Source organism: Pleurodeles waltl, chromosome 5 (genome assembly GCF_031143425.1).
Source record: "Pleurodeles waltl isolate 20211129_DDA chromosome 5, aPleWal1.hap1.20221129, whole genome shotgun sequence".
NCBI lineage: Eukaryota > Metazoa > Chordata > Amphibia > Caudata > Salamandridae > Pleurodeles > Pleurodeles waltl.
This window is the reverse complement of record NC_090444.1, coordinates 383,319,888-383,346,798: the sequence shown is the minus strand read 5'-3', so window position 1 is coordinate 383,346,798 and position 26,911 is coordinate 383,319,888. Positions and strand designations below refer to the sequence as shown.

Sequence of the window (26,911 nt, the reverse complement as noted above, 5' to 3'; positions counted from 1 at the left end):
GGGTGTCCGCAGAACCTTGGACAGGGCAATAGGAGAAGCTGAGCAGCTTCTTTCTAGACTGGGGATAGAGGTGGTCTGTGATCCTGCGACTGCACCGTTGATGTAAAAACTAAATACACAGCCCTCACACAGCACTTGAGATGTTTCAACTTTACGGCCCATGCGGCCACAGCACACAGAGAAGGTGATAAGTCAGACTGTCTCCTTGCCTGGCTGATTAGGCTGGAGATCTCTGTCAGCCCCATCATAAAAACCCACAGTCATTTCAGGAGTCACTCCTAGTTTCTAATCCCAAACCCAAGAGGGACCCCACTCAATTGGCATCTTACTGGCCTATTGCCATCCCTGGGGCTAATTATAGGATCTCAGTGAAGATCCTTGTCAATAGGTATGCCCAAATCCTCCCTGCCCATCCTTCTGATCAGAACAGGTTTGTTCCAGGATGCAGTACCTCCCAGGACATAAGACATCTCTTTCATGTTCAGGGGCAATACCCACATGGCACTTGCCTCATATTAGGCCTGGTGAAAGTGTTTGATATGCGTATGTGGAACTATTGCTTCATGATACTGGCCCACATTGGAGTTGGGAAGAGGCTACTTGCTTACACCTGGCTGCACTACTCCAAGCCGTCCTTCCCCATCTCATCTCGTCATCCTTTCCAGTAGGTTGCAGAACCAGACTGGGGTGCCCACTCTCCCACCTACTTTCTGCGATGGCGATGAAACCCTTGGCTGTTTGGCTGCGTAGGGAAGGCTGAGTGTGGAGCATACCCCCTCGCAGACAGGACGCAGGCGATCTCTTCTTATACCTGCGGGTTATAACATTTGACCTCTCCCTGCTCCATAATTCCCTGACTGCATTTGCTGGAGCCGCAGGACTTTGGGTTAACTTGGTGGACTAGGTAATCAGCTGCCACGAGTCATACACCTTGGTGAGGCAAGACTCCGTTGGTGTGGAGAGGTGGTTCGCTACCTGGTCATCAGCCATTATCATACCATGCTGGATCTGTTTGAGGGGAATCTTCAAGCAGCTCTGGCTGGCATCAGAACGCAGGTGCACTTCTGGCAGTCCTGGTCCTAGCCCTGATCGGCAAGATAGCGTTGGCGAAGATGGTCATTTTACCTCGCCTCCTCTACTATTTGCAGACTTTCCCGTCATCCTGCTGGAGCTGGACTCCCTGTTATGTGCACTTATCTGGTGTAGTAATTGTCGTCACATCATCCTTAAGAAGCTGCAGCTACCAGTGGGCAGGAGATGACTGAGCATCCCCTCCTTTGAAGCATACTTTCTGGCAGCTCAGCTGTACAGGTTGTTGCACTGGACTGCTGGGCGAAATATGAAAGAGACATGCGATGAACATGGAGTCTTACCAGTATCCATGATACAGGGCTTCCTCCTCCCGAAGGTTCCAGCATATGCCCCAGCATTCCTCCTGATCGGTTTCCCCTGCTTCCTGGGTTTTTATTCATCCAGGGACATGACAGCCTGGGCGAGCAATCTCTGGTCACAGTGAGGGATCTCTTCACGGTTGGCCAACCCGCACCTTCGAACAACTGACCACAGAGCACGGCCTCTCACCAGGGAATTTCCTCACCTGTACACAACTTCACATTACTTGGCAGACCCTACAGAGCACGCTGGAGGAGGAACCTACCACACATCCAGTTTTTCAGTTCATACTTACCATGGATTAAGGTTGTCACCTAATCACTAGGCTATATAAGGCCATTTGTGAACTCTTGCATATCCCTCTTACGCGCTGCAACACAAGTGGGAAGACGACTTTGGGAGGGTGCTCCATGATAGGGAATGGAAGCAAGCATTGGAATTCCCTCCTGCTGATTTAACCAAATCCTATTTCAAAAATATCAGTTCTTAATCCTACACAGACCATACTTTGCCCCTGTCCAGTTACACCTCTACCTTGGCTAACTTAGTGACTTCTGCTCAACAAGCACGCCTACCTAACTACACAAACTCCTTTCTTAATTGATCCTGCCTGCTGCTGACACCTTCTATATGTGCCTTACTCTTTCCCCAGTTTTTCTTTTCATCTCCAGTTGATGGCATTGCAGCAGTACACCAGTAGTATTCACTATCCCATAGTAACATGTCCTTCACAATTATTGTGGGAATTAACACAATCCATATGTACCAGTCTACAACTTTCTTGTATAAAGGCATGCTCAATTTGTTTGACTATTAGATGCGTCTCTTCAGAAGGCCTAGCTAGTTGAATTTGTAGTATGAATTCTAAATGCCAATAAACACATTTATGGGTAGTACTACTGATTAGAGGTTACATAGTTTGAAGATGCAGTTTGATGACGTTGATACAAAGCACACATCCTACAATGCTTTGAGGTAGCAGATGTCAGGGAAGGCGGGCCATGCTTACAGTTATGCAGGCTTACATCTGTTGATGTAGACACCAGAGGCAGGAGGATGCCATGACCTTTATGGTGCTTGAAGGTGCTCAGTTCACTATGTCGGTGGTGCTTCTATTCATGTGTGGATGTCAGTGTTCTGAGGAAAATGGTTATCAGGGAAGTCTGTCCCTGGGTTTCTAGGGAGTTTGAGGTGTTCTGTTCCATTCTAGTTGTATATTTGCTTTTTTAGAAGGCACATGCCCAGCATACTACACTGGGAGACGATACTAGTGTATTGTTTGTGCCATTCTACCACAGAGGGTGTCATCATGTTATGGTAATCAGTGCACTATGGAGTGTGGAGCTTTTGGTGGGGGGGTGTTTGCATCTGTAATGGACTACTGGACTAATAGACTTGGGTGTGAGTTGTCACAGTGTCTTTAGTTGAAAGTATGGGAGCACCACAGTGTCGCACACGTTTGACTGACCCTTTATGGTTCCTGTCCTGCAAACAGGCTTGTGTTTGGCAAGGTACATGCAGTTTTGAGACATGTGTTTGTGGTTTTGAGTAGTTTTTGTCCCCAACATCCACCAAGGTTGCTCTTTCACCTTATCAGACGGCCTATACGGAGATGAAGCAGGGAGTCCCTCAGGGATCTGCCCTCAGCCCGATCCCATTTAATATTTATATGAGGCCCCTGTTGATACTCATTAAAACTCATATTATACCGGTAGTAAATTATTGATGACACACAACTAATCCTGGCATTGGATAGTGATCATCAGGTGGGAATTAGGAGTTTTCATAACTGTATGAAATATCTTGCTGCATGGCTGAACGCCAACTCTTTGAAGATTAACGGAGATAAAACTGAGCTTTTGTGTTGCTCAGCTAACAAAGTTCCTTTTGTCTTATCATCCAAGTTAAGGCCATTACCAATTCAGGCTGAGCTTTCTCCCTCGGATGCAGTCCATAACCTAGGAGTGATATGCAACAACAATCTATCCCTGGGGGCTAATGCCACCAAAGTGACCGGGCCTGTTTCTCTTTACTGCGGGGCTTGTGGAAAATTCTTCCTTTATTGCCCTTATCGGTTAAACCATTGGTTATACGCAGTGTAGTCCTAAGTAGGCTAGACTACTGTAATGCGCTCCTTCTTGGAGCTCCTGATTACTTGCTGTACAGATTACATTGTGTGCAGGCAGCTGCTGCCTAATTGGCCTTGGGGAGGCCAAGAAGATCCTCTACCTCAGAAGTTCTAAGGGAGCTTCATTAGCTCCCAATTAGGCAGAAGACTGCATTTAAAACTCTTTGTAAAGCGTTTAAGGCACTCCAGGGCTCAGGCCCCAGATTCTTCCAGAGTAGCTTTCAAGAAGTACACACTGAGGAGATGTCTCCAGTCCTCATCAGCGAATTGTGTTTGTGTCTCTAAATTTAGGAAGACTCATCAGGGTGGACGCACTTTATCTGTAAAGGCAGCACGACTTTGGAATCAGTTGCCAGCCTCTATCAGATGTATGTCTGACATGCTAGGCTTCAGAAGAGCAGTGAAAACCTGGCTCCCTGCGGTAGGTTCTTATGGTGTAATAGGGGTGTCTGGTTTGGATTTCTAGTGCCAGGATACCTTTCAGGTGACAGTTGCGCTGTATAAATGTTTACATAAATAAATATATGATTACCCGTAGCGTGCGAGTGTCATAAGCATTGTGAAATGTTTGACAGAGTGTGGGGTTTAGCTGTGCCTTATGCCTAGGCGTCCTGGATTTGATGGGACGTTCCCGATTTTTCGCCAGCGTCCTGGCAGATTTCGGGAAATTTATCTCATGTCCTCGTTTTTAGAGGGGGTCGCCTGTAAACTGCGGGAAGTGATTTTTTTGTTTTCCAAGAAGAGATAGTTAGCAGGTGTTATCAGAAAGCAATTTAATTAGCAGTCATTATAAAGGCTTTAAAAATTGCATTTTATTTATGTGCTTAGTGCCTCTTCTGTAGTTCTGTGCTGGAGAGCGCTGTCATTCTGTGTGCTCAGTTGAAGTGAGATTGTAGTCCTTCTTTGTGAAATGTCCCGGTTTAGAGGCTGAGATGGATGTGCTTTGTCGTTTAGCTGTTTAAGAAGAAGAGCGGAGTGTTGTATCTTGTATACAAGGATCCTTACTCTGAGGGCCTTTGCCTTGGCTCGCTGTGCGTGTGCGCGCTATTTTGTGATGTAACTGCAAATTATTTTCTTTTTGTGTACTTTTTAAATGTAATCACGCCAACTATACAGACATAAATAAGTAACCATGCCTTGCAGTACAAAATGCATAACAGTACAATGTGTTCTTGCTTTACAGTGGTGCAGTTCAAAGCACGTGACACATTTTTGATTTACACCAGGATTTCAAATCGTTTTCCAAAGGAGAGTCGCGTTCGTCCTTTTATAAAATAAAGGGTGTTGCTCCACATAGAATCTCTACACAATCAGAAATCCCCTCTATCAAATGTCATAATTGAGAAGCCAGCATTGTAGTTATCTACTTTGTGAAAAGGCATCTTACAAAGTCCCTTGTTTTAAATGGCCTAGTATCCCTCCTGGTAACACTATCCTCCCAGTAACGCCCCTACCCCCTCCACCATTCCCCCCCAACCCCATATTATGGGTACCGGTAACTGTGGTGGAAATGAGTTATCGGGTTTTACAAACGGGACTGTGAGGATTCCCACAGAGAAAAGGAATTGCTAAAAAGATTAATAATTCCTGGTCTGATTAGCCCAAGTAATTCCTCATTCACCCCGGAGTTTTCGTCATAAATTTCAGTTGCTTCTGGTGAAATAAAAAGATCAGCCGTGTTCGATCCGATCTCATATTTCCAGTGGGGGCGGTAAGTGCTATAATGAGGGCGCTTTGCTATTATTCACTTATATTTCATTTATTCATCTAGTACACCAGTGTACTAAGTGATGTTTGATGCATATACGTGCTTGTTCAGGGTGAACGTGGCTGCGATGTACTGGAGGAATCCGAGGAATCCTACTTCAGGATGATGTACCGATCACTTGCTCTCATACCTCAGTTCCGTAGGGAAGTCTTGATATAACTTCTGGAGCCATCCAATATGGTGTTCCAACCAAAGATTTCCTTTTGGGAACCTCCTTGGAAACTTGTGCGCAGAACCCAAAGTCTGACAGCTTTATCTAAACAGTGAAAGAGAAAAACAGTTAAGCAAAAATACAAAAAATGAATTTCTGGTAGAGTTTAGTGAATTTGCAGGGTTGAGTATTTAAACTGTTGGTAGCAACACAAAACAGATGTGATTGAAACTATTGTGGCTCCACCTTCTTCATAGGAACGCAACTTGTGTAAGAGGAGGATGCACATTCCGTAATCTCCTAGGTCAAGTTGGAAAACTGCAATAATATTACTAACTCTTGTGGTCGTGTTATTCGCACTTGATGTCAGTGCTACTAGCATGTCTCTTCGATGCAGAAATACGTTCCCGGACATTGTTACGTGGCATACCTTTTACCTTATTTCATTCTTCAGTTACTGAGCCATCTCCTACTCACATTTCCAACCATATCTTTCTGCAAATGTCATGTTTGTACCCATTCTTTACCAGCCCAATACACTGTGCAATACTTGTGGTAATGAAAATGATTTGCTGTTGGTAAAATCACTTATTGCCAGTCTCAACTAAATAAGTTACTTTGACTAAAGTCCTAATTACGAGTGTCTCAATAATTTTGATGGGGTCAGTAAATGGAGTTACCAGCACTATCATGATTCCAAGTGTAATGAGAACACTGCCATCCAAGACATTCCACCTGGGCATCAGGACTCACTAAAACGGAATCCACCTGCAATCTCCAAGGCAGGTCCAGTTGAAACCTGCCTGCTGGGCTCTTCCAAGCAAGTGGACTTCTTGCATCTTTTGTATCCCAGTATGCTAACAATCCCATAGTGTCCCACTCTACTTAAAACAGGCAGGACATTTCTTCCCCAGTGCAGAGCTCCTGTGCCCACCTTAAAGATGTGAAACCGGTTCTGAGAGTAGCGCCTCTACCACTGGGATTGCTGTAGACTGCCTAGAGCGGCAAAAAATGGAGCAATGCCAAGTGTTATCGACATCTCCCTGTGACAGGGCAGGCCTCTTTGAAGTTAATAAGTTTCTCGGCACTGTCCAGATAGCTATCCTATTAGAGGAACAAAACACCTCCCAACACCCAAGGCCTTTGCCTGAGCCCTGGGAGCAAGTTCACATCTCAACAAGGAGCTATTCAGTTCCTGCGTAACAGATGGAAACTCATACAAATAAGCTTCTAGAGGCTTAGGGCAGGTAAAAAAGTTACTTTTAAAAAGTACTTTTTCTAAAAATGTTAGTACAAATCTGACTTTAGCAATGAATTGGGTTGATAATAAATATTTTAAAAAGTCAAATAATTAACTTTAGCTGCTCGTAGGTAGAGATAACTTAATTAACTTTATTAAGGACTCCACAATGCTTTCTTATGGAACAGTTAACCCTCCTACAATGAAAATAGCTTTAAGAGCATTGTCACTGTATGGAAATGTTTTACATTAAACTTTTACATGTCATTCTCTTTAACTGCCCCTTGCTGTATGGGCATGTAATGTCTACTTAGGGGTGACAATATTTAAACAGAGAGTTTGAGGCTGTCAAAAGAGGCTATTTTGACAGGCCAAAATAGTAGTTTTACAACTGCAGCGGTAGGCCCGCAGCTATATTTTGCACTGTCACTCTAGTGGTGGAACATTGTGCTGAAGTGTTGGAACTAAGAAATATTCCACAGTACGCAGGTTGAGAGAAAAATGTGTTCTTATCATTTTCCAATAGAGGTTATGAAAGGTGCTCCGGAAGCTAAAATTAGAGCATATTTTCTGTAAATTCTCACTGTCTTTCTCAGCCATATAAGAATGGAGTCTGATATTCTCAGTAAAACATAGACTTCTAACAGGAGCAGTCTGTCAGTTGATTTTATTACAAAGACCCAGAGCATAATGTTTTTAGTTCAAAAGAAAAACAAACAAATTGTCCTGTGATAAATCTGAGGGTATTCAACACTTACGTAATATATCACCATTTCAAAATGGAGATAATCCTCCATATCAGGGAAAAAGATTGGATGGTGAGTCTAGATCTTCAGAACACATATCTTCAATTCCGATTCACCAGTCCTTCAGAATGTTTCTTCAATTTCAATGGAAAGACAATTTCTATCAATTCAAAAGCCTACCCTTTGGACTATCTTCAGCTCCTTTGTGTTTCACCAAGGCATTGAAACTAGTCATAACACATTTAAGAGCACAAGGTGTCAGGTTACTAGCTTACCTAGACGACTTCCTTTTATTGCATCAAGACAAAATTGTATTAATGACACATCTGACAAATTTTATATCACTTCTTCAAGACTCAGCCAGCTTTAAGTCTGTTGCATTGGATGGAATTTCTAGGTTTCATAATAGACTCAGACAAATCAATTCTTCAACTTCCACAGGCGAAGATCTCTTGTATCAAGAGAGAAATGGCTCAGGTTGTGAACCAGCCCACTCTAACTCTCAGAATTTTAGCTCCAATAATAGGTCTTCTGGCTTCTTCAATTCAAGCCATATATCCAGGCCCTCTTCATTATCAGGCTTTACAAAGGTTCAAGATCCGGCATCTTCAGAAAGATATTGTCTATGGCAAAGTGATTATTCTAGATCAAGACTCTCAAACAGAACTCCTATGGTGTTTAGATCATCTACCTGCATGGAAGGGGAAAGCAATATTCTCCACAGCACAAGATTTTGTTTTACAAACCGATGCAAGTCGGACTGGTGGTCAGTTCTTGAATAGCGGCGTATGATCAAAAGAGGAGTTATCAGTGCACATCAATTGTTTAGAGATGCTTGCAGGTTCCTTTGTGATCCAAACTTTTGTCAAAAACAGGATAAGTTGTTCCATTCTACTTTGAATGGACAACTTATCAGCGGTTCGGTATATCAACCATATAGCTACTGGCATGGATGGTTTCAGGCCTTCCTGGAGAACCCCAGCAATTTTGGCAGAAGCTGCTCAGTTCAACCAACAAGCTTGGGTACCAGATACATCCAAAGCTTAGAAGTTAACATTAATTGTGAAGTAGGTAGCTTCTTTAGCCGCCCAAGGGAAAGCCTATAGAACAGTCAATACATAAAGATTAGCGATTTCAGCCGAGCACAACAGAGTGGATGGAAAAAACTTGTGGCATAACATCTGCTGATTTGCCGACTAGTAAAGGGAGTAGGATTTTCTAAACCACCTTTACTAAAATACAGTTCAATGTGGGATGTAAATGTAATTTTAGTTTTTTTCTAAATCAACCTGATAAGACTTTCTAACCTCTAAAATTTTTATCTTCAAAACTAACTGTTCTGCAATGTTTAGTCTCCTTAAAACGTATTTCGGATGTTAACGTTCTAGATGTTTCCTCTGTACAATACACTTCTTCAGGTGTAATTTTTCAGGGGCGCAGAAGAACTAAAACAAATCTAATTTCTGTATTCTATCCTTATTTTGCAGATTATTCTAAACTATGTGTGGGAAGTTGTTTAAAAGTGTATACTTAAAAAAAAAAACATTTGAGAACGATATCAGAGCCTCAACTTCTTATTTCCTTCAAAACTCCTCATAACCCTGTTTTTTCACCTACCTTAGCCCGATGGTTTAAAAGGATCATGGGTTTAGTAGGCATTAATACTTCAGTTTTTGGACCCCACTCTACCGGGGGTGCTATGGCATCAAAAGCGTTTTGGGCCACAGTGAGTCTAGATGACATTCTCAAATCTGCTCACTGGTCAAATGTTTCCACTTTTAGGACAGGTTTCTCATGTTGCTAATAATGTTGTGGATATGCTTTAAACTAGAATAACAGGAGCCTCCAGGTCTTGTAATAAAATGGAGATTTTATTAGCTTCAGTGAAAGAAAGTCTTTTTATTAGAGACACAGAGGCGACTTTTATTCCTCCACATATATTTTAACCTTTAACTGTTTGTCTTTGCTTAGGTTTGAATGTCTCTGCTAACCAGAAGTCTAAACCATTAACCTCACTGCCATCTCTCTCTGGAAGTTCACTGTTTTCCCACTTTCTCCAACATATTCTACAAGAAGGAACAACTGGCTGTTTTTCATGAATTGGACCTTAGTCCACAGATGCTTTGGATTGTGAACTATTTCAAGAGCTTGTTTACTCGTCTTTTAGCTTTTTCTATAGTAATGCTAGTAATGCTTATTGCTCCGTTGTTAGAATTCCCTTAACTGCTTAGGCAAGAAAAGAGGGCTTGTTGCTCTCAGACAAGATATTTATAAGATTACCCTGACATGATTGGTTGTTTTTCTTCTCTTTATGACAGCATGGTGTAGTTCTACTATCTAAGCACGCTGAGAGTTGTAGTTTATGTTGGCTGTTATTATATTAAATGCAAGGGCAAGAAAAGTTGAGCATAATACTCGCCTTTGTAATAAAAGCAAGAAAAGTTGAGCATAATACTCGCCTTTGTGTCTGTAATAAAATCAGGTCTTTCTTTCACTGAAGCTAAGAAGACCTCTAATTCCTAATGTTCTAATGCAGCCTCCCACAGTTTTCTAAAGAACAACTAGAGCACTAACAGGTTTTCTCATGGCATAATTGTGACATACCTGAAGCCATCTTTATTGAATCAAACTGGTAAAACTTAAAACATTTAATTTAGAAAGAAACACAATGAGGGGGTTCATTTTGTCATAGAAATTGTGGTTAGTGTTGAGGAAAAACAAATTCGGACACATTTTCCGTCAGTTTTCTTTCTCTTCTGTTTCATTAAAACATTCTGACATACAGCCTGAAACATGCACCTTCAACACCAGCAGCAGACTGCCAGTTAACTCCCAGATGATCAGCAGCTTGCAGTTTCTAATGAGCAACTAGAGGGCTAACATTCTGAATTTATGACAAAAGTGTAAAATATCTGAATTCCATCTTGATGAAATCGAAGTCGAAAACTGAAAGCATTTTCTACTGAGAATGCTGCAGTAAATGAGGAGATTAGGGAGCTTCCTAACAATAAGTCTCCCAAGATGGCCATAAAAGCAAAATAGCCCAAATGTAATACAGATATCACCTAAATGTAGCCCAAGTATAGCCCAATGACAGAAGTGTGTATAACACTTAATTTATTTGTTTTTTTAGAGTTTTATATGGCACAGACTTGACTCAAAGGTACAGGAGTGGTTTACATGAGCATCAATTACATTACAGAAAGGCACATTCAATTTGGGTTTAGGCATGGGGAGATTAAGTGATTTGCCCAGAATCAAAGGATGTTGAGCTGGTGCTGAAACTTGAACCTGGTTTGCAAGTTGTAAAGTCTGCCGCTCAGGTCATAATGCCACATCCTCTCCTTTAAGTGAATCATATAATCAAGTGATCAACTGGATAAAAAAAGATATACTAAATCATTTAACAGTGCTTTGTCAGCATTTGGGAACTTAGACAATATGTCCTCATTTTAGTTTTTTAGAGCACTAACCATACTTTCCATGAAAATAAGACCCTCTCACTTCTATAATTTCGAAAGGAAACACTTTAGGTATTACAGTTTTGATTTCTCTATGATGAATTCAGGAACTCCACTCTTTTGTAATAAATATAGAATGTTAAAAATCTAGTTGTTCATTAGAATACTGTGGTGTGGAAGAAGTCAGGGGCACATACTCGGATAATAAAAGGCATGGAGGAGGGTGCAGAGGCAATAACTTGACCATGATGGGCAGGTGAGAGGGGCAGTGGCACCACAATGGACCATGGACGGCAGGGGAAAATAGGGCACGGGCAACAAACCAATCATGCAAGATGGGCAAGAGAGGCTGTAGCAATATAACAGACTATTGAGGGCAAAAGGAAGAGGCAGTGGCAGTACAACCATACATGCCAACAGACATGATTCACGCCAAGAGGGCTTTATTTTATCTGTCTCCTGCCTAAAAGTTTCTATTCTTCAATGTAAGTGAATGGGGAATTCCACAAGTCTTTTTTCAAAACCTCCCTCTTTCCAAGCTCAAAATATTGGCAAGTATGGTATATTGGATCATGGAGGGCCGGAGGAATGGGGTAGCGACATGGACTTGGATAACAGAGGGCAGGAGGGAGATGGAAACTGTCCTCACACGGTAGGTGTCAGGGATTGGAGAAGCACAATACACCATACAGGGCAAGGAGGATGGGAGTGCAGCACAACAGACCATGAAAAAGATTAAGGAGGGGGCAGGATCATGCATACGGACATCAGAGAGCAGAGGGGAAAGAGGCAAGGGCAGCAAGCTGACCATACCGGACAGACAGCAGGGACAGTTGCAGCATAACAGACCATGAAGGGCAGGAGGGATCGGGCAAGGACACAACAACGGAACAGACAAGGTAGGAGGGAGGGGAGAAGGGCCTGCTTGGAAAACAGAGGGCAGGGGATAATGGGTGGAAGCAGCAAGCTGACCATGGAGGGCAGGTGGGATGCGCACTTGAAGCACAAAACTCCTTGGAGGGCAACAGTGAGACTATAATGGCATACACGCAGACAACTGAGCGAAGGTAGAAGGGGGTCGGGCAGCAAGCTGACCACACAGGGCAGGTGGGAGGGGCTGTGGCAGCACAGAAGACCATGCATGGCAAGCAGGAGCGGTAGTGGCAGCACAATGGGCAAGAGAAAGTAGGCAAGGGCGTGCACAAAGGAGCATGGATGGCAGAAGGGAGGGGTAGGGACTGGACCCAGACAAGAGAGGGCAGGGGAAGGGGCTTTAAAGTGAGGGTTGGACATGTGTTCAAGTTAATGTGTGTTAACAAGTGTTAGTCTGTCAGTTTGAGAAGAAAACCAAAGTGATTTCTTTTTATAGTAGCACTGCACTTAATTTCAATGGAACTCACTTCAATTGCAATTTGAATTATTAAAATGAAGTGGTGTTATTTGGCAGTAAAACGCTTAGATTAGATGCCTTTGTGGCTATCCCTATCTTACAATGAATGTCTTAGTACACACTTCTCTGCCACTGTATCGTAAAAGGTTGTCTCCGCCTAAGGCACACATGCTTGATCTCTTCCCAGATACTTTTTCATATGATCTTGATGAGACAAAGCTACATGTGCATGCCACACTAAAGCAGCTAAGAGATTACACCGTGGATATGAACAGCAAGAACTAAAGATAAATAGGGCAAAATAAGAATGATTTTATTGTGTCAAATAAATTAATAGTTGCAGTCAGGTTTTCAAGTATCTTCCAATGCTTCAAATGTATGGTGCTATTTCTGTCATCACCTTTTAACCTCCTTGTAGGAGGCTGGCTCTCTATATGTATAGTATACAAAAATGATGTGCACTGTGCAGAGAGTCCAAGCAACCGCGCCTTGGTTTACAGAGGTAAAAACTAGATCACCTAATAATCTATTTTTTATGGCAGCTTGGTCGAGGAGTTAGGTTAATCTAAGAGAACTGCTAAGCATTTTTGGTACTGTAGAGTATTAATAAATGTGGACACACACTCAAAAGAATAACGCAATACGCATTTATAAAAATACTTCAGATTTTTATTCAATTTTTAAGACCCAAATCATCAAAATTGGTAAGTACTTTTTAAGCTATGATTATTCAAGTTTAGGAAAAATAGTCTTTGTGCGTAATAATGCACCATAGGAATTAATGAGAGAAAACTTTAAAAATGCATATAAATTAAGGCAATGTATTTACCAATGTCTCCTTTTGCTTACAGGTCAAGTTCTTAGAGATGTCCCGTGGACCAGCAGGGGAAGTTCGGGTTGCTCCTGGTTTCAGTGGGAGCAGCTGCTGAAAAGGCCTTGGAGCTGATGTCGGACCACTGCGGGCAACCATTTGGAAAAGTAATACATAGGCGGACTTCAAGGTGAGTCCAGTGGGTCCCCTTACAGTGAAGAGGTCGCAAGGGGTGGGGGACCTTTAGAGCACAGCTGGTTCTCCGATGCAGGGCCCATGGAGGATAGGTGCGGAGCAGTTAGATGAGCCAGGAGCTGTGCGCAAAGGTGCCATTGGAAGCAGGAGGCAGGTCACTTTGAGGGTGGATTTCACGTCAGCAGGACAACTCTAGGGGGTGGTTCTTACATGTCCTGAAGGCCCTTGATGGTGGCTTGCTCCTGGTTCTTTGAGAGTCCGGAATGGACCTTTCTTCTTGGTGTCCGATGTTGGGTGACCAGTATCCCAAGCTATTGTACAGTTCAGCCACTGGAGCCCGCATTGCCACCAAACTTGGCACACTTGCAGGATTTTTCCTCCAGGTATGTTGGGTGGAATTGGTCCAGCTGCTTTGTCTCGTTCCTCAGTCAGCGCCCGGTCAGTGTACTGGTCTTTTGCTTCTTTGTTGCAGGGAGTGATGCCTTCACTCTTAAGGGAGATCTTTGGCGATTTTCAGAAGGAAAGAGGTACTCTGGGGTTTCATAGAGTCTGCCTGATGTCACTCAGTGGTGATTGTCGAGTCCTGGGTGCAGCAAGGAGGGTTTGGAGTTATTTCTTTGTGCAGCAGGAATGCAGTTCTCGGGCATTGGGTCTTTTTTGTTGCAGGCCTTCTTGTGCCCTTGGAATCTGATCTGCAGGTCTAGGGGTGCCCACTAAATACTGCATTTAGGAGGCGTTTAGGAAAGTCCTTAGTAAGGACCAATGGGTCATCTACTTTAGGGTGGCTACATCCACTATGTGACCACTCCCTGTAGTCAATTTCCTGATAGGCTATTTTCCTACCATACAAGATGAAGGGAAATTTAATGGAGGTGTCATCTCGCATGCTACACCTTATAGGTGGTGCAATTTGGGGGTGGCCACTCCTGCTGTCCTATGTGAAGTTTCCTGCTTTTGCTCCCACCATAAGCGGTGGTTTGCAACTGAGGCAGCCATCTCCTGCTAGCCGTAGGGCTGGAGGTTGAGTTTCAAAGGCAGTAAGCCCTTTGAAGCTAACTGGAAGAACAGCACACAATCCTGGGGAAAGAGGTGTAACGCCTCTGCCCAAGAAAGCCCTTGTTTTCTGAACCCAGAGATCAAGGGCTCTCACCCCCCGGGTTCCAGAATCTTGTCTGGTCGTGGCAGGCTATTTGTGACTGGCCAGTAACCATGCCAGGGTTAGTTATCTTTTGCAGGGGGCACCTCTAAGGTGGCCCCTGGGTACATTTAGCAATAAATCCAATATTGGTGCCAGTTTGGATGTATTGTTCTGAGGTGTTTGATACCAAACGACCCAGGATTCCAAATGGCCATGATGTAGCTGTAAGACTCATATTGACCAGTGTCCAGCACATGCATTTAAAATGGCTGCTCTGTTCACTTACTATGTCTGAGAAGAGGGGTTCTGACTTGAGATTTGTTTTAAAGCTGGCTCCCAGTCTTCTTGCCCTCTTTCTTGGGAGGTTGGTCCACTGTTTCAGGGTCCAAATCTCCTTTTCACTCTTAAGTCTGCACTGTGACCTAGTCTTAACACAGGCACATTCTGTGATCCCAAGCATGGCTGCATGGGTCTTCAGTTCTATTTCACCCCAGGGGGAATGCTCCAATCTACAAGGATGCATAGGGATGCAGCCACTTCCTTTTGATCTACTACTCCCCTCTAATCAAATGTTACCATAGCCTGGTATTAAACTTTGTCTCATTGTAAGCACCGGTGACAGGATAAGACTTACATACCAGGAACTGACTGGAGTGGACAAAGTGCTGGATCACCATGGTGACACTAGTTCCTTTGTCCTTCAGGGCTTCAGCGTTTTCCCCATTTATCAAGGGGGCTGTGCCTCTATTTTTGCATATTGCTAGGCAAGGCAGCACCTGATAATTCTACCCCTCTCTCTGTGACTAGTGTTGCCTCTCTGGGTTCACTGACATGCTCCGACCACAACTGGGATTCCATATGGAGATTAGCAAGTGTATTTACTGCAGGTTGACTAGAGGCGTTTTTCTTGTTTTTACATCTAGAGTCTCCAGTTTGGTGCCCTTGATTCTTGCAATCATTGCACTAACCCTTGTTGGGAATCAAAGTTCTTTCCTTTGTACCTACCCTTAGACTACAAGGAGTCTCTGGACCCACCCTCCTGTGCAGGTTTTTGGAGCCCTTGAGAAGACTCTTTATTTTGGATCCCATCTTTTCATGGTGGGGCTTATTATCCTCTTTCTTTTGGTCTCCCCACCCATGGTAGTTTTGGTCACCCTTGTCTTGACCCAATGGTCTATACCTTCTTCCCCAAATCTAGAGGAGAAAGTTAACCTAGGTCTATCAGGTATTGATAGAGCTTCTCATTGTAACAATTACTTCGCATATGCTCTTTCATGGATAGGTTATATAGCCCATCATAATCTTGTACCTTGTTACCAGCTAACCAACCACATAGCCTTTCTACTGAATAGTCCACAAACTTTACCCAAGTTTGGCTCTGGGTTTTTCGAGCCTCCTGGAACTTTATGCGATACTCTTCAGATGAAAATCCAAAGCCCTCAATCAGGGGATCCTTAATAAGGTCATAGGATTTAGAATCTCCCTCAGTCAGTGTCAGGAGCCTAGTCCTGCACTTTCCTGAGAATAATACCCACAATAGTGTGCCCTGATGTTTCTTTTCAATTTCCTACCCAATGCAGGCTCTTTCGAAGGCAGAAAACCATTTTACTATATCATACCCTTCCGAGAAGGGAGGGACAATTCCTTTTTGGGAGTTTGAGATTGAAAGGTTTCTATCTCAATACTTGAATGCTGCCACCAGAGATGGGTCCTAGGCCCAACTTTTTTCTCTTTGTTTCATTTTCCAAATGCTGAGCTTCCAGGTTCAGCCTTTTGGTCAACCCGGCCAAAGCCAGGTCTTCTCCTTTGGCTGAACTAATGCTAGGGCTAGAGGAGCTGCCCTCATCCCCGTTGTCCACAGTTCTTTCCTCTTCACTTGAAGTTTCACCATCTAGGTCTTCTGTGGGGTGGGGTTCATCATATTGGGCCACCAGATATGTAAGCTGTACTAATTTGGGATGTTTTCCAGTGCAGATTCTGTACAGCTTGCAGAGTTTACTTAACTGGACACCATGTAAGAAGCTAGGCTGAGCTCCTGGCTCTGGTTCTCTGCATGTGACATGTTTTATGCTACTAAAGTTGGGACCTTTGTAGAAATTTGAAACCCCTTTTGGATAAGGCCAACTAAAGTAAGGACTTTTAATTCTAACTCTTGCTGCAGGGATCTAACCAGGTCACTAGCAGTTAGTTTAAAATGTTAGCCATTTGAAAAAAATACAATTAAGCTAAAGACAGTTTGGAGAGTTATTCGTATGCTCACAAATTGACAATGTGGTAGCAGCAAACGCAAAGTCTTTATCCCACTGCTGATACACCAAATGTAGGAGGCTGGCTCTCTATATAGTGTGCAAAAATGATGTGCACTGTGCAGAGAGTCCAAGCAACCTCACCTATGGTTTATAGAGGAAAAAACTAGACCACCTAATGCTCTAGTTTTTATGGTAGCTTGGTCGAGCAGTTAGATCAATCTTGGAGAAATGCTAAGCATTCGTTGTACTCACAGGATCAATAAATGTGGACACCCACTCAAAAGAATAACACGAGAGCCAAATACAAAAATACGTGTGATTTTTATAAACTTTTGAAGACCATTTTCATCAAAATCAGTTAAATACTTTTTAAATTATGATTTTTTAAAGTTTAGTAAAAATTGTCTTTTTGTGCGTTGTTACACACCATGGGAATCGATGGGAGAAAACTTTAAAAATGCATATAAAATCATGCAATGCGTTTACTAATGTCTCCTAATGTCTCCTTTCGCTTAAAGGTCAAGGTCATCGAGATGTCCTGTGGGCCAGCTGGGGAATTTCTGCCGGCTCACGGTTTCAGCGGGAGCAGCTGCTGAAAAGACCTTGGATGCAAGACCACTGTGGGGGACCACTTGGAAAAGAAAAGCACAGGCGGACTTCAAGGTGAGTCCTGTAGAGGTCACAAGGGGAGGGGGGACCCTTACAGAAAAGCTGATTCTCTGGTGCAGGGCTCAGTGAGGCCAGGTGCAGAGCAGACAGATGAGCCAGGAGCTGTGCGCAAAAGTGCCCTTGGAAGCAGAAGGACGGTCACTTTGATGGTGGACTGCAGGTCAGCAGGGCATTCTGGAGGGTGGCTCTTACGTGTCCCAAAGTCCCTTGATTGAGGCTTGCTCCTGGTCCTTTGAGAGTCCGGAGTGGACTTTTCTTTTGGTGTCTGACGTTGGGTAACTAGTACCCCGAGCTAGTGCACTGTTCAGTCACTGGAGGTCACAGTGCAACCAAATATGGCACACTTGCAGGATTTGTCCTCTGAGTCAGTTGCATGGCATTTGGTCCACCTGCTGTGTCTGGTTTCCTTGGCCAGCGGCTGGTCAGTGAATTGGACTTTATTGGTCTTTTGCTTCTTTGTTGCAGGGAGTGATGCTTTCACTCTGTGGTGATTATCAGGAGGTCCTCTGGGGTTTTGTAGCATCCATCTGATGTCTGTGTAACCCCTCAGTGGCGACTGTTAAGTCCTGGGTTCAGCAGGCAGGGTTTGGCGCCTTTTCCTTGTGCAGCAGGAATGCAGTTCTCAAGCCTTGGATCTTCTTTGTTGCAGGTCTTCTTGTGTCCTTGGAATCAGATCTGCAGGTCTAGGGGTGCCCACTAAATGCTGCACTTATTGGGCATTTTGGGGAGTCCCTAGTGGTAGCCAATGGGTCACCTACCTAAGGGTGGCTACACCCAGTATGTGACCATTTCCTGTGTGCAGAGGTCACTTTCTTATCCCTGCTAGGCTATTGTCTTACCATACATGATGGAGGAAAATGAAATGGAAGGGTCACTTTGCATGCAAAATCTTAGGAGTGGTGCAAGCTGGGAGTGGCCATTCATCCTGTCCTTTGTGCATTTTTCTGCTGTTGGTCCTGCCAAAAGTTGGCGTTTGCAATGGAGACAGCCATCTGCTGCTAGCAGCAGGGCTCGGGTCGGGTTTCAAAGGCAGCAAGCCCTTTGAAGCTCGCTGGCAGGGCAGTACACATTTATAGGGGAGGAGGTGTAACGCCTCTGCCCAGGTAGGGCTTTGTTGTCTGAACCCAGGGAGCAAGGGCTCTCATCCCAGAGTTCCAGAATCTTGTCTAGTGGTGGCAGGCTGGTTGTGACGAGCCAGTAACCATGCCAGGGTTAGTAAGCTTTTGCAGGGGGCACCTCTAAGGTGCCCCCTTGGTACATTTCACAATAAATCCAATACTGGTACCAGATTGGATTTATTGTTCTGGGCTGTTTGATACCAAACAACACAGGTTTCAGAGAGGCCATCATGTAGCTGTGAAACTCGTACTGAGTACAGTGTCTAGTACATGCATTTAAAGTGGCTGCTTTGTTTACTTACTATGTCCCAGGTTTGGCAGGGGCAGAGTAGGGGCACACTGCTCATGCATCTATGCACACACATGCATTATAGTGCACCCTGCCTTAGGGCTGGAAGGCCTGCCAGAGGGATGGCTTACCTATATTGCATGCAGTGTGCTCTGAACAGGTCACCAGGTTGTGTGCCATGTTAACTTTGCATTTTGGGATTGCACTAGGACACTCAGCCTGCAATGGCAGTGCTGGGTGCACTTGGATGCATTATTCCTGAGGGTGGAACAATTTGTGCTGCTGCCCCAGGGGCCCACCCTTAGTACCCCATGCTCTGGGTACCTAAATACCATTTACTAAGGACTTATAGTTGCAGCTAAAGGTGTTGCCTATTCTGCAAATGCATCACAACAGTTTTGGGAAAGAGATCTGGCCCAGGGAACTTGGTTAGCAGGGGCCCTGGGCAGGAACACTTTTGAAAACACATCACATTCCAGGCAAAAAGTGGGTGGCTAACCATGTCAAAAGATGCACTTTCTCACACTGCTCTAGGACAAGCTCTTTGTAGTGTTTTGCATAATTTAAAACAGAACCGCTCTGACTCCCCGGGGACTGTGTATTAGTGTGATGTAATCACTAGAATAGAACGTAATGAAAGCCTCATTTAGAATGTTGGAGTTCTTAAGTACATGCAGAGGAATAAAGACATGTGATTTACAGATCCATATGTGGCCTAGTTATTCAGTGGGTACCACAATGGTGAAGACGCTACAACTGGTGACGAGGTAGGGGATAAGTAATCAGAGGAACAAAGTGGTCTCCTGGAGAGTTTGGTTTGGTCCAAGAAAACAGCTTATGTGTGCCATGTGTGCCTTCGTCAAGGTGCTGAGTCGACAGCTGGTGTATGTGGAATCAAGGTGCTACTCCAGCGGGGTGGAGCATGTGAATAGAAAGAGAGTTTCAGGAAAAAGTCTATGCATTGTTGGTCAAGAAACTTCGACCAAGATCCTACAAAACATAGGGGGTCATTCTGACCCCGGCGGGCGGAGGGAGCCGCCCGCCTGGAGGGAACCGCCAGAATACCACTGCGCGGTCAAAAGACCGCCGCAGGTATTCTGGGTTTCCCACTGGGCTGGCGGGCGACTGCCAACAGGCCGCCCGCCAGCCCAGTGGGAAACACCCCTCCATGAGGATGCCGGCTCCGAATGGAGCCGGCGGAGTGGAGGATGTGCGACGGGTGCAGTGGCACCTGTCGCGAATTTCAGTGTCTGCTAAGCAGACACTGAAATTCAGGGTGGGGCCCTCTTAAAGGGGGCCCCTGCAGTGCCCATGCCATTGGCATGGGCACTGCAGGGGCCCCCAGGGGCCCCACGACACCCCATACCGCCATCCTGTTCCTGGCGGCCGAAGCCGCCAGGAACAGGATGGCGGTATGGGGGTCAGAATCCCCATGGCGGCGCAGCAAGCTGCGCCGCCATGGAGGATTCTACAGGGCAGCGGAAAACCGGCGGGAGACCGCCGGTTTTCCCTTTCTGGCCGCGGCTGAACCGCCGCGGTCAGAATACCCTGTGGAGCACCGCCAGCCTGTTGGCGGTGCTCCCGCCGACCCCGGCGGTCCTTGACCGCCGGGGTCGGAATGACCCCCATAATGTATTACGCTACCACGCAGAATAAAGTTACACAGTGTAAGGAGGGTTAATGTTGAAGGCGGATTCAATCCGGTTTACATAGCACAGTTAAAGAAAATATGAAATACCACATAATGCTGCAAGGCAGCGATCAACCAGGTGTACCAAAATGCAAACTGAAGTGTAAAAAGAATAAAATAGATAGCTAACCGAGTGCGATAAGCAGAGTCATCATACCGCAGTTGATCTTGATGCCAAGAGAAGTGCCCGGGGTTCTGGTAATGGAGAAATCCATATTTACAGCGGCCAGCGACTTGGCAAAAGTCGGTTTGACCGATGGAGCCTATCAAGGACGTCCCTGAGGCTGACCCATCACAGGGCCAGGTGGGGCATGGATAGAATGGATCTTGACTTCCAATCAGAGAGGCAGGTAAAAACTTGGATTCTGACGTCAGTGAATTCCACACTGGTCTACAATCTTATTGCCTTCCTCATACTACCACCACCATTTGACACTGCCAGAAAGCAAAACATTGGCAAACAATGGACTGCATGGATAGAGACATTTGAAGATTTTATTGATGCACGTAAAGAATACCTCAAAAGTCTTGCTGGTGATGGTGTGAAAGAAGTTATAAAGAAAAGAGCAAGAAATGATGAAGAAATCACAATCCATCAGATTAAGAATGTGTTGAATCTCAAGTTTAATCCAGTACCAAATGTTGTCTATGAACAATATGTTTTCAGTCAAGAACATCAAAGAATGGGTGAAACAATTAAGGAATTCATCGAAAGACTTGTGAATTTAATGATGAAGAAGCCATGAGACTTAGAGTGACTGATGAATGCTTGTACGATTTATTCAGACGACAAATGCAGAGATAAACTCTTAGGCGGTCATTCTGACCGCGGCGGGCGCCGCCCGCCATGCGGTTACCGCCGAATGACCGCACCGCGGTCAAAAGACCGCGGCGGTCATTCCAACTTTCCCGCTGGGCCGGCGGGCGACCGCCAAAAGGCCGTCCGCCGGCCCAGCGGGAAAGCCCCTGCAACGAGGAAGCCGGCTCCGAATGGAGCCGGCGGAGTTGCAGGGGTGCGACAGGTGCAGTGGCACCCGTCGCGATTTTCACTGTCTGCAAAGCAGACAGTGAAAATCTTTGTGGGGCCCTGTTAGGGGGCCCCTGCACTGCCAGCGGCATGGGGCCCCACGGCACCCGTTCCCACCATCCTGGTTCTGGCGGTGGACACCACCAGAAACAGGCTGGCGGGAAGGGGGTCGGAATCCCCATGGCGGTGCTGCAAGCAGCGCCGCCATGGCGGATTCCCTGGGCCAGGGGAAAACCGGCGGAAAACCGCCGGTTCCCCTTTTCTGACCGCAGCTTTACTGCCGCGGTCAGAATAGCCCAGGAAGCACCGCCAGCCTGTTGGCGGTGCTTCCGCCGCCCTCCGCCATGGCGGTCATGGACCGCCAGGGTCGGAATGACCCCCTTAGTCTGGAACAAGTGTTTTTAGCTGCCTGAGCAGCGGAACGTTCTGAGAGACAAGCTGCCGACACAGAGGCCAGAAGTGCCCACGGCGAGTCAGTCATGAGTCATGAAGTTACTCGAAACAAAAGGTTCAAGGATACAAAGTGAGGTCTATTCACAAAAAGTTGTGTTTGAGGGAATATTTTCATTTCCACTCAAAGGAAAATGTCCGCCATTGGTCAGATATGCAAAGGCTGTGGTGAAGACAGCCATTTTGTGATGATGGGCAGAGCGAAATAAATTGCAATTGTGTCACGACGCGAAGACAAAATGGCTGCCAGAACATTCAAGAAGCAACACGTGACAAGGCCAAGTGGCAACATCACTTGAGGCAATTAGATACTAAACGAGGTCGATCATCATCTAAATCATCATCAAACAGTTCTTCCGCCTCAATAATAAGTGAAAGTGAAGAAAGTGATTGTGCCATGTCAATGCTCACCCCAGAAAAACATGCGCATGTGGTCACTTGTGTGCAGAAAAGTCAGTCAAAGAAAAGTCGACATGTCAAAGTAACGACATTATACAAAAACTGTCCAGAGATTACATTAAGAATAAAAGGATGTTCAATACCTTTCACTATCAATAGTGGTGCCTTGATAAATATAATGCCTTAAGAAAAGTATAATGAGCTGTCTCCATTACCGCGGCATACACCATCAAAGACTAAAGTGTACACTTGGGCTGCATCAATGCAAATGAAGAGTCGAGGTTTGTTTATAGCGATTGCGAAACAATAGAAAACAAAAGTACAAGGTAAAGTGGCAAGTGCCTGCCTACTCAGTTTCACTATGGCTGCTGACATGGCACTGATTTCAGTTATTTACAACATGAATGCTCATCGTGAAATAGTAAGTCAATGCCCTTCATTGTTTCATGGTTTAGGAAAGTAAAAGACAATGAAAATAAACATGCATATTAACCGGTTCTGTGCCTTGGACGAGATGATCTCATCCAAGGCTACAGTTCCCCTGTGCCTTGGACGAGATCATCTCGTCCTAGGCACAGGGGAACTCGGGGGAGCGCTAGCGCGCCCCGTGCCCCCCCTCCCCCCCCAGGCGGGGATGGAAGGGGAAGACCTTCCCCTTCCACCCCCGCCCCCCCCCCACGGCAATCCGATGGCATCAGCGCGCGCACAGCGCGCTAACGTCATCTAGTGTTGCCGGGCGCGCTGGAAGCCATTTGCTTCCAGCGCATCTACGGAGGAGGACGTCGAAGGTGAGTCCTCTCCGTTTTTGGGGGCGGGGGTGGTGAAAACAGACACGGGGGGAAAGGAAAGGGTTTTTCCTTTCCCCCTGTGCCTGTTTTCACAAGATTCCTGCTCCACGATCGCAGGAATCTCCACTAGCCACCAGGGATTTTCTTTCTTGATAATTTTGGGGGCGACCCCTTGGTCAAGGGTCGCCCCCCCCGGGGGCAATTTCTATTTGTATTTCGCCCCCCCCTGGGGGCAGATCCGCCGATTTTTCGGCGGATCTGCCCCCAGGGGGGGGGGGGGCGAAAACCACTAGACACCAGGGATATTGTTATTTATGTGTATTTTGGCGGCAACCCCTTGGGCAAGGGTCGCCCCCCCCCGGGGGCCATTTTTTTTGTATTTGGCCCCCCCTGGGGGCAGATCCGCAGATTTTTCGGCGGATCTGCCCCCGGGGGGGGGGCGAAAACCACTAGACACCAGGGATATTTTTATTTATGTGTATTTTGGGGGTGACCCCTTGGGCAAGAGTGCCCCCCCCCCCCCGGGGCAATTTTTTTTGTATTTGCCCCCCCCCCCCGGGGGCAGATCTGCCGATTTTTCGGCGGATCTGCCCCCCGGGGGGGGGGATGACGAAAACCACTAGACACCAGGGATTTTATTATTTGTGTGTATTTTGGGGGTGACCCCTTGGGCAACGGTCGCCCCCCTAAGGTGGGGAAAATTTGTATTGGCCATCTCTGCCCGTAATTTTGTAGGCCCATCTGCCCCCAAGGAGGGCAGAAACCACCAATACGGCAGGGATTTTTTTGTGTTGGGTTGTGCTGGGGGTGCCCCCTTTGGGAAGGGTCGCCCCCTGAAAGGGGGCACAGAGGTGTTGCCCATTTCTGCCCCCCCTTGGGGGCAGATTGGCCAATTTTTTTACGCCCATCTACCCCCGAGGGGGGCAGGATCCACTTAGGTACCAGGGACAACTTCTAAGTTCTTGGTGGTGGGGTGTTTGTCAACTGGCAAAGTATTTGTATTTGTGATTATAACAATGTATTTCTTCTTTTTCTTCTAGTTCAACGCTTTTGCTTCCTTTGCTGTGGATCTTTGCGGTTTTGGCAGTAGTTGTCCTGTGGTTTGCATAGTTGCATGTTTTAGGTAAGTGAAAGCAATTTACTCCAAAGGAGTATTGTTGACATGTTTGTAGGTGGTGTACTAAATGCAGTATTGTGTGTTTGACATTGTCCTTAGATTTGAGCACAGTGATGTTTGTGTTGTCATATGTCTAATTTGCTTTTTTCTTTTTTCTTTTTAGTGGGATATCATTGGTGATTGCTGTCTGTGCAGAGTAGTTGCTTGGTGAGTAGCTATTTCAGGCAACTGAGTGGTATAGTTTTTTGTAGTACATAACTCTTTGTGATAAAGCTACACTTTGTTTATTACTTATTTTAGTGCTAGTTGTTGTTGGCAATCCATTTGTTGTTAGGATCATGGCTAGCCGCAAAGTGACCGCTCAGCAGGTTGTTCGCATGCTCTTTGAGTCGTCTTCAGACCATGATTACGACACTGACTCTGCATCTGAGGCAGAGGAGGAAGCAGGAGATTCTGGAAGTGAGTTTTCTGTCCGAGAGTATTCTTCTGATGAGGAAGCTACTCTCAGTGCAGATGAAGGGCCTGTGTTAGAGGAGGACATTGATGTGCCAAGAGTGCAGCAGCCTGGGGCTGCAGGGTTTCCCATTGGAAGACCTGACACCTGGATTGCCCCAAACATGGAGCAGCCACAGTTACCTGCATTTACTGGTCTCCCAGGGTGTAGAGTTAATACGGAAAACTTTCTGCCTGTCCATTTCTTTCACTTGTTTATGGACGATGTATTTTTGGAAGAGATTGTGGAGCAGACAAATGTGTATGCAGAGCAATATTTGCGGGACAACGCTGCCAGACTTAAGCCTCAGTCTAGAGCTACTCATTGGGTTCCCACATATCTGGAAGAGATGAAAAGGTTTTTAGGTTTGTCTTTTTTGATGGGGTTGATCAGGAAGCCGTCACTGGCTTCTTATTGGTCTACTAGTCCCTTGATGGCAACTGCTATATTTCCTGCAACTATGACACGTAATCGGTATTTGCTTCTTCTTCGTATGCTGCATTTTGTAGACAATGCTTTAGCCTTGCCACGAGACCACCCTGATTGTGACCGCCTTTTTTCAGATTAGGCCTGTCCTTGATCATTTTGTGGATCGGTTTTCAGAGGTCTATGTTCCAGGCAAAGAGATAAGTGTGGACGAGTCTTTGGTCCTTTTCAAGGGGCGTTTAGTTTTTAAGCAGTACATTCCTAGTAAGAGGGCACGGTATGGGATTAAATTGTATCTGCTGTCAGAAAGCAGTACAGGATATGTGTATAATTTCCGGGTCTACACTGGTAGGGATTCCAGTATTGACCCTCCTGGTTGTCCGGCCACTTTTGGAGTTAGCGAAAAAATTGTGTGGGAACTTGCTAGACGGCTGTTTAACAAAGGTCACCATTTGTACGTAGATAATTTCTACACTGGAGTGCAGTTGTTCAAGGAGTTGTTTAGGGTGGACACTGTTGCTTGTGGCACAATCCGTTCTAACCGGAAAGGCTATCCAAGGGAGCTTGTCTGTAAAAAACTTGAGAGGGGACAGTGCAGTGCCTTGCGGAATAATGAGCTGCTAGCTCTGAAATTTTCAGACAGGAGGGATGTGTACATGCTATCGACCATCCATGATGAGAGTACTTCCCCTGTGGCTGTTTGGGGTCAGGTTGCGGAAGTGCGCAAACCTGCGTGCATTTTGGACTACAATAGGCACATGGGTGGTGTTGATAGAGTAGATCAGAGGTTAGAACCTTACACTGCTCTTCGTAAGTCTTATGTGTGGTATAAAAAGTTGGCCCTACATTTATTTCATTTGGCAACTTTTAATGCCTTTATTGTATACATGGATTGCTCACCCGAGTCAAGGATGACATTTGTTAAATTTCAGGAGTCGGTGATAGAAAGCCTTATTGTGGTGGAACCGGCAAGAGTTCCTAGAGTAGAAGTGGTGGAGGATGTGGCTAGATTGAAAGATCGGCACTTTCCAGATCACATTCCTCCCACTCCCAAAAAAGGCATGCCCACAAAGAAATGTAGAGTATGTGCCCGGAGATCAATCCGGAGGGAGAGCTGGATGTACTGCCCCGAATGCCCTTCAAAGCCTGGGCTGTGTGTGCCCAGCTGTTTTAGAAGTTACCACACAAGGAAAAACGTTTGGGAAATACCGTGAGCATAAGCTGTCTGTTTTATATTTTCATATGTTTCACGGTTGGCATCTGTTGTGTATTTAGTTAGAGCTTTTGTGTTTGTAGTTTTGTGCTTATTTTATAATTAGTAGTTTCTTTGTTGTTTATAAATAAAAAAAAGTGATTGCGGTGTGCGTGGGGTGGCGCTTGGCTGGCGGTGTGCGTGGGGTGGCGCTTGGCTGGCGGTGTGCGTGGGGTGGCGCTTGGCTGGCGGTGTGCTTGGGGTGGCGCTTGGCTGGCGGTGTGCTTGGGGTGGCGCTTGGCTGGTGGTGTGCGTGGGGTGGCGCTTGGCTGGCGGTGTGCGTGGGGTGGCGCTTGGCTGGTGGTGTGCTTGGGGTGGCGCTTGGCTGGCGGTGTGCTTGGGGTGGCGCTTGGCTGGCGGTGTGCGTGGGGTGGCGCTTGGCTGGCGGTGTGCGTGGGGTGGCGCTTGGCTGGCGGTGTGCGTGGGGTGGCGCTTCGCCAGTCCACACTCCCATCAGCTGGTGTGATTCTTGTATCAGGCATGTGGGCGTAAGTAAGTGATGGGCCCTTGAGTGGCGCGGTCTG

The 26,911-nt window shown here is 45.8% G+C and overlaps 1 protein-coding gene across 5 annotated transcripts in view; it reads right to left on the bottom strand.

Annotated features, from left to right (window-relative positions):
* The window catches only part of PAK5 (p21 (RAC1) activated kinase 5), an 864,076-nt gene that overhangs the window by 66,334 nt on the left and 770,831 nt on the right, over nt 1-26,911 (bottom strand). For all 5 annotated transcript variants that reach the window (XM_069234132.1, XM_069234136.1, XM_069234134.1 and 2 more), the window contains one exon: nt 5,419-5,544. In XM_069234132.1, coding sequence (XP_069090233.1) covers nt 5,419-5,544 — 126 coding nt within the window. The remainder of the gene's footprint in view (nt 1-5,418; nt 5,545-26,911) is intronic.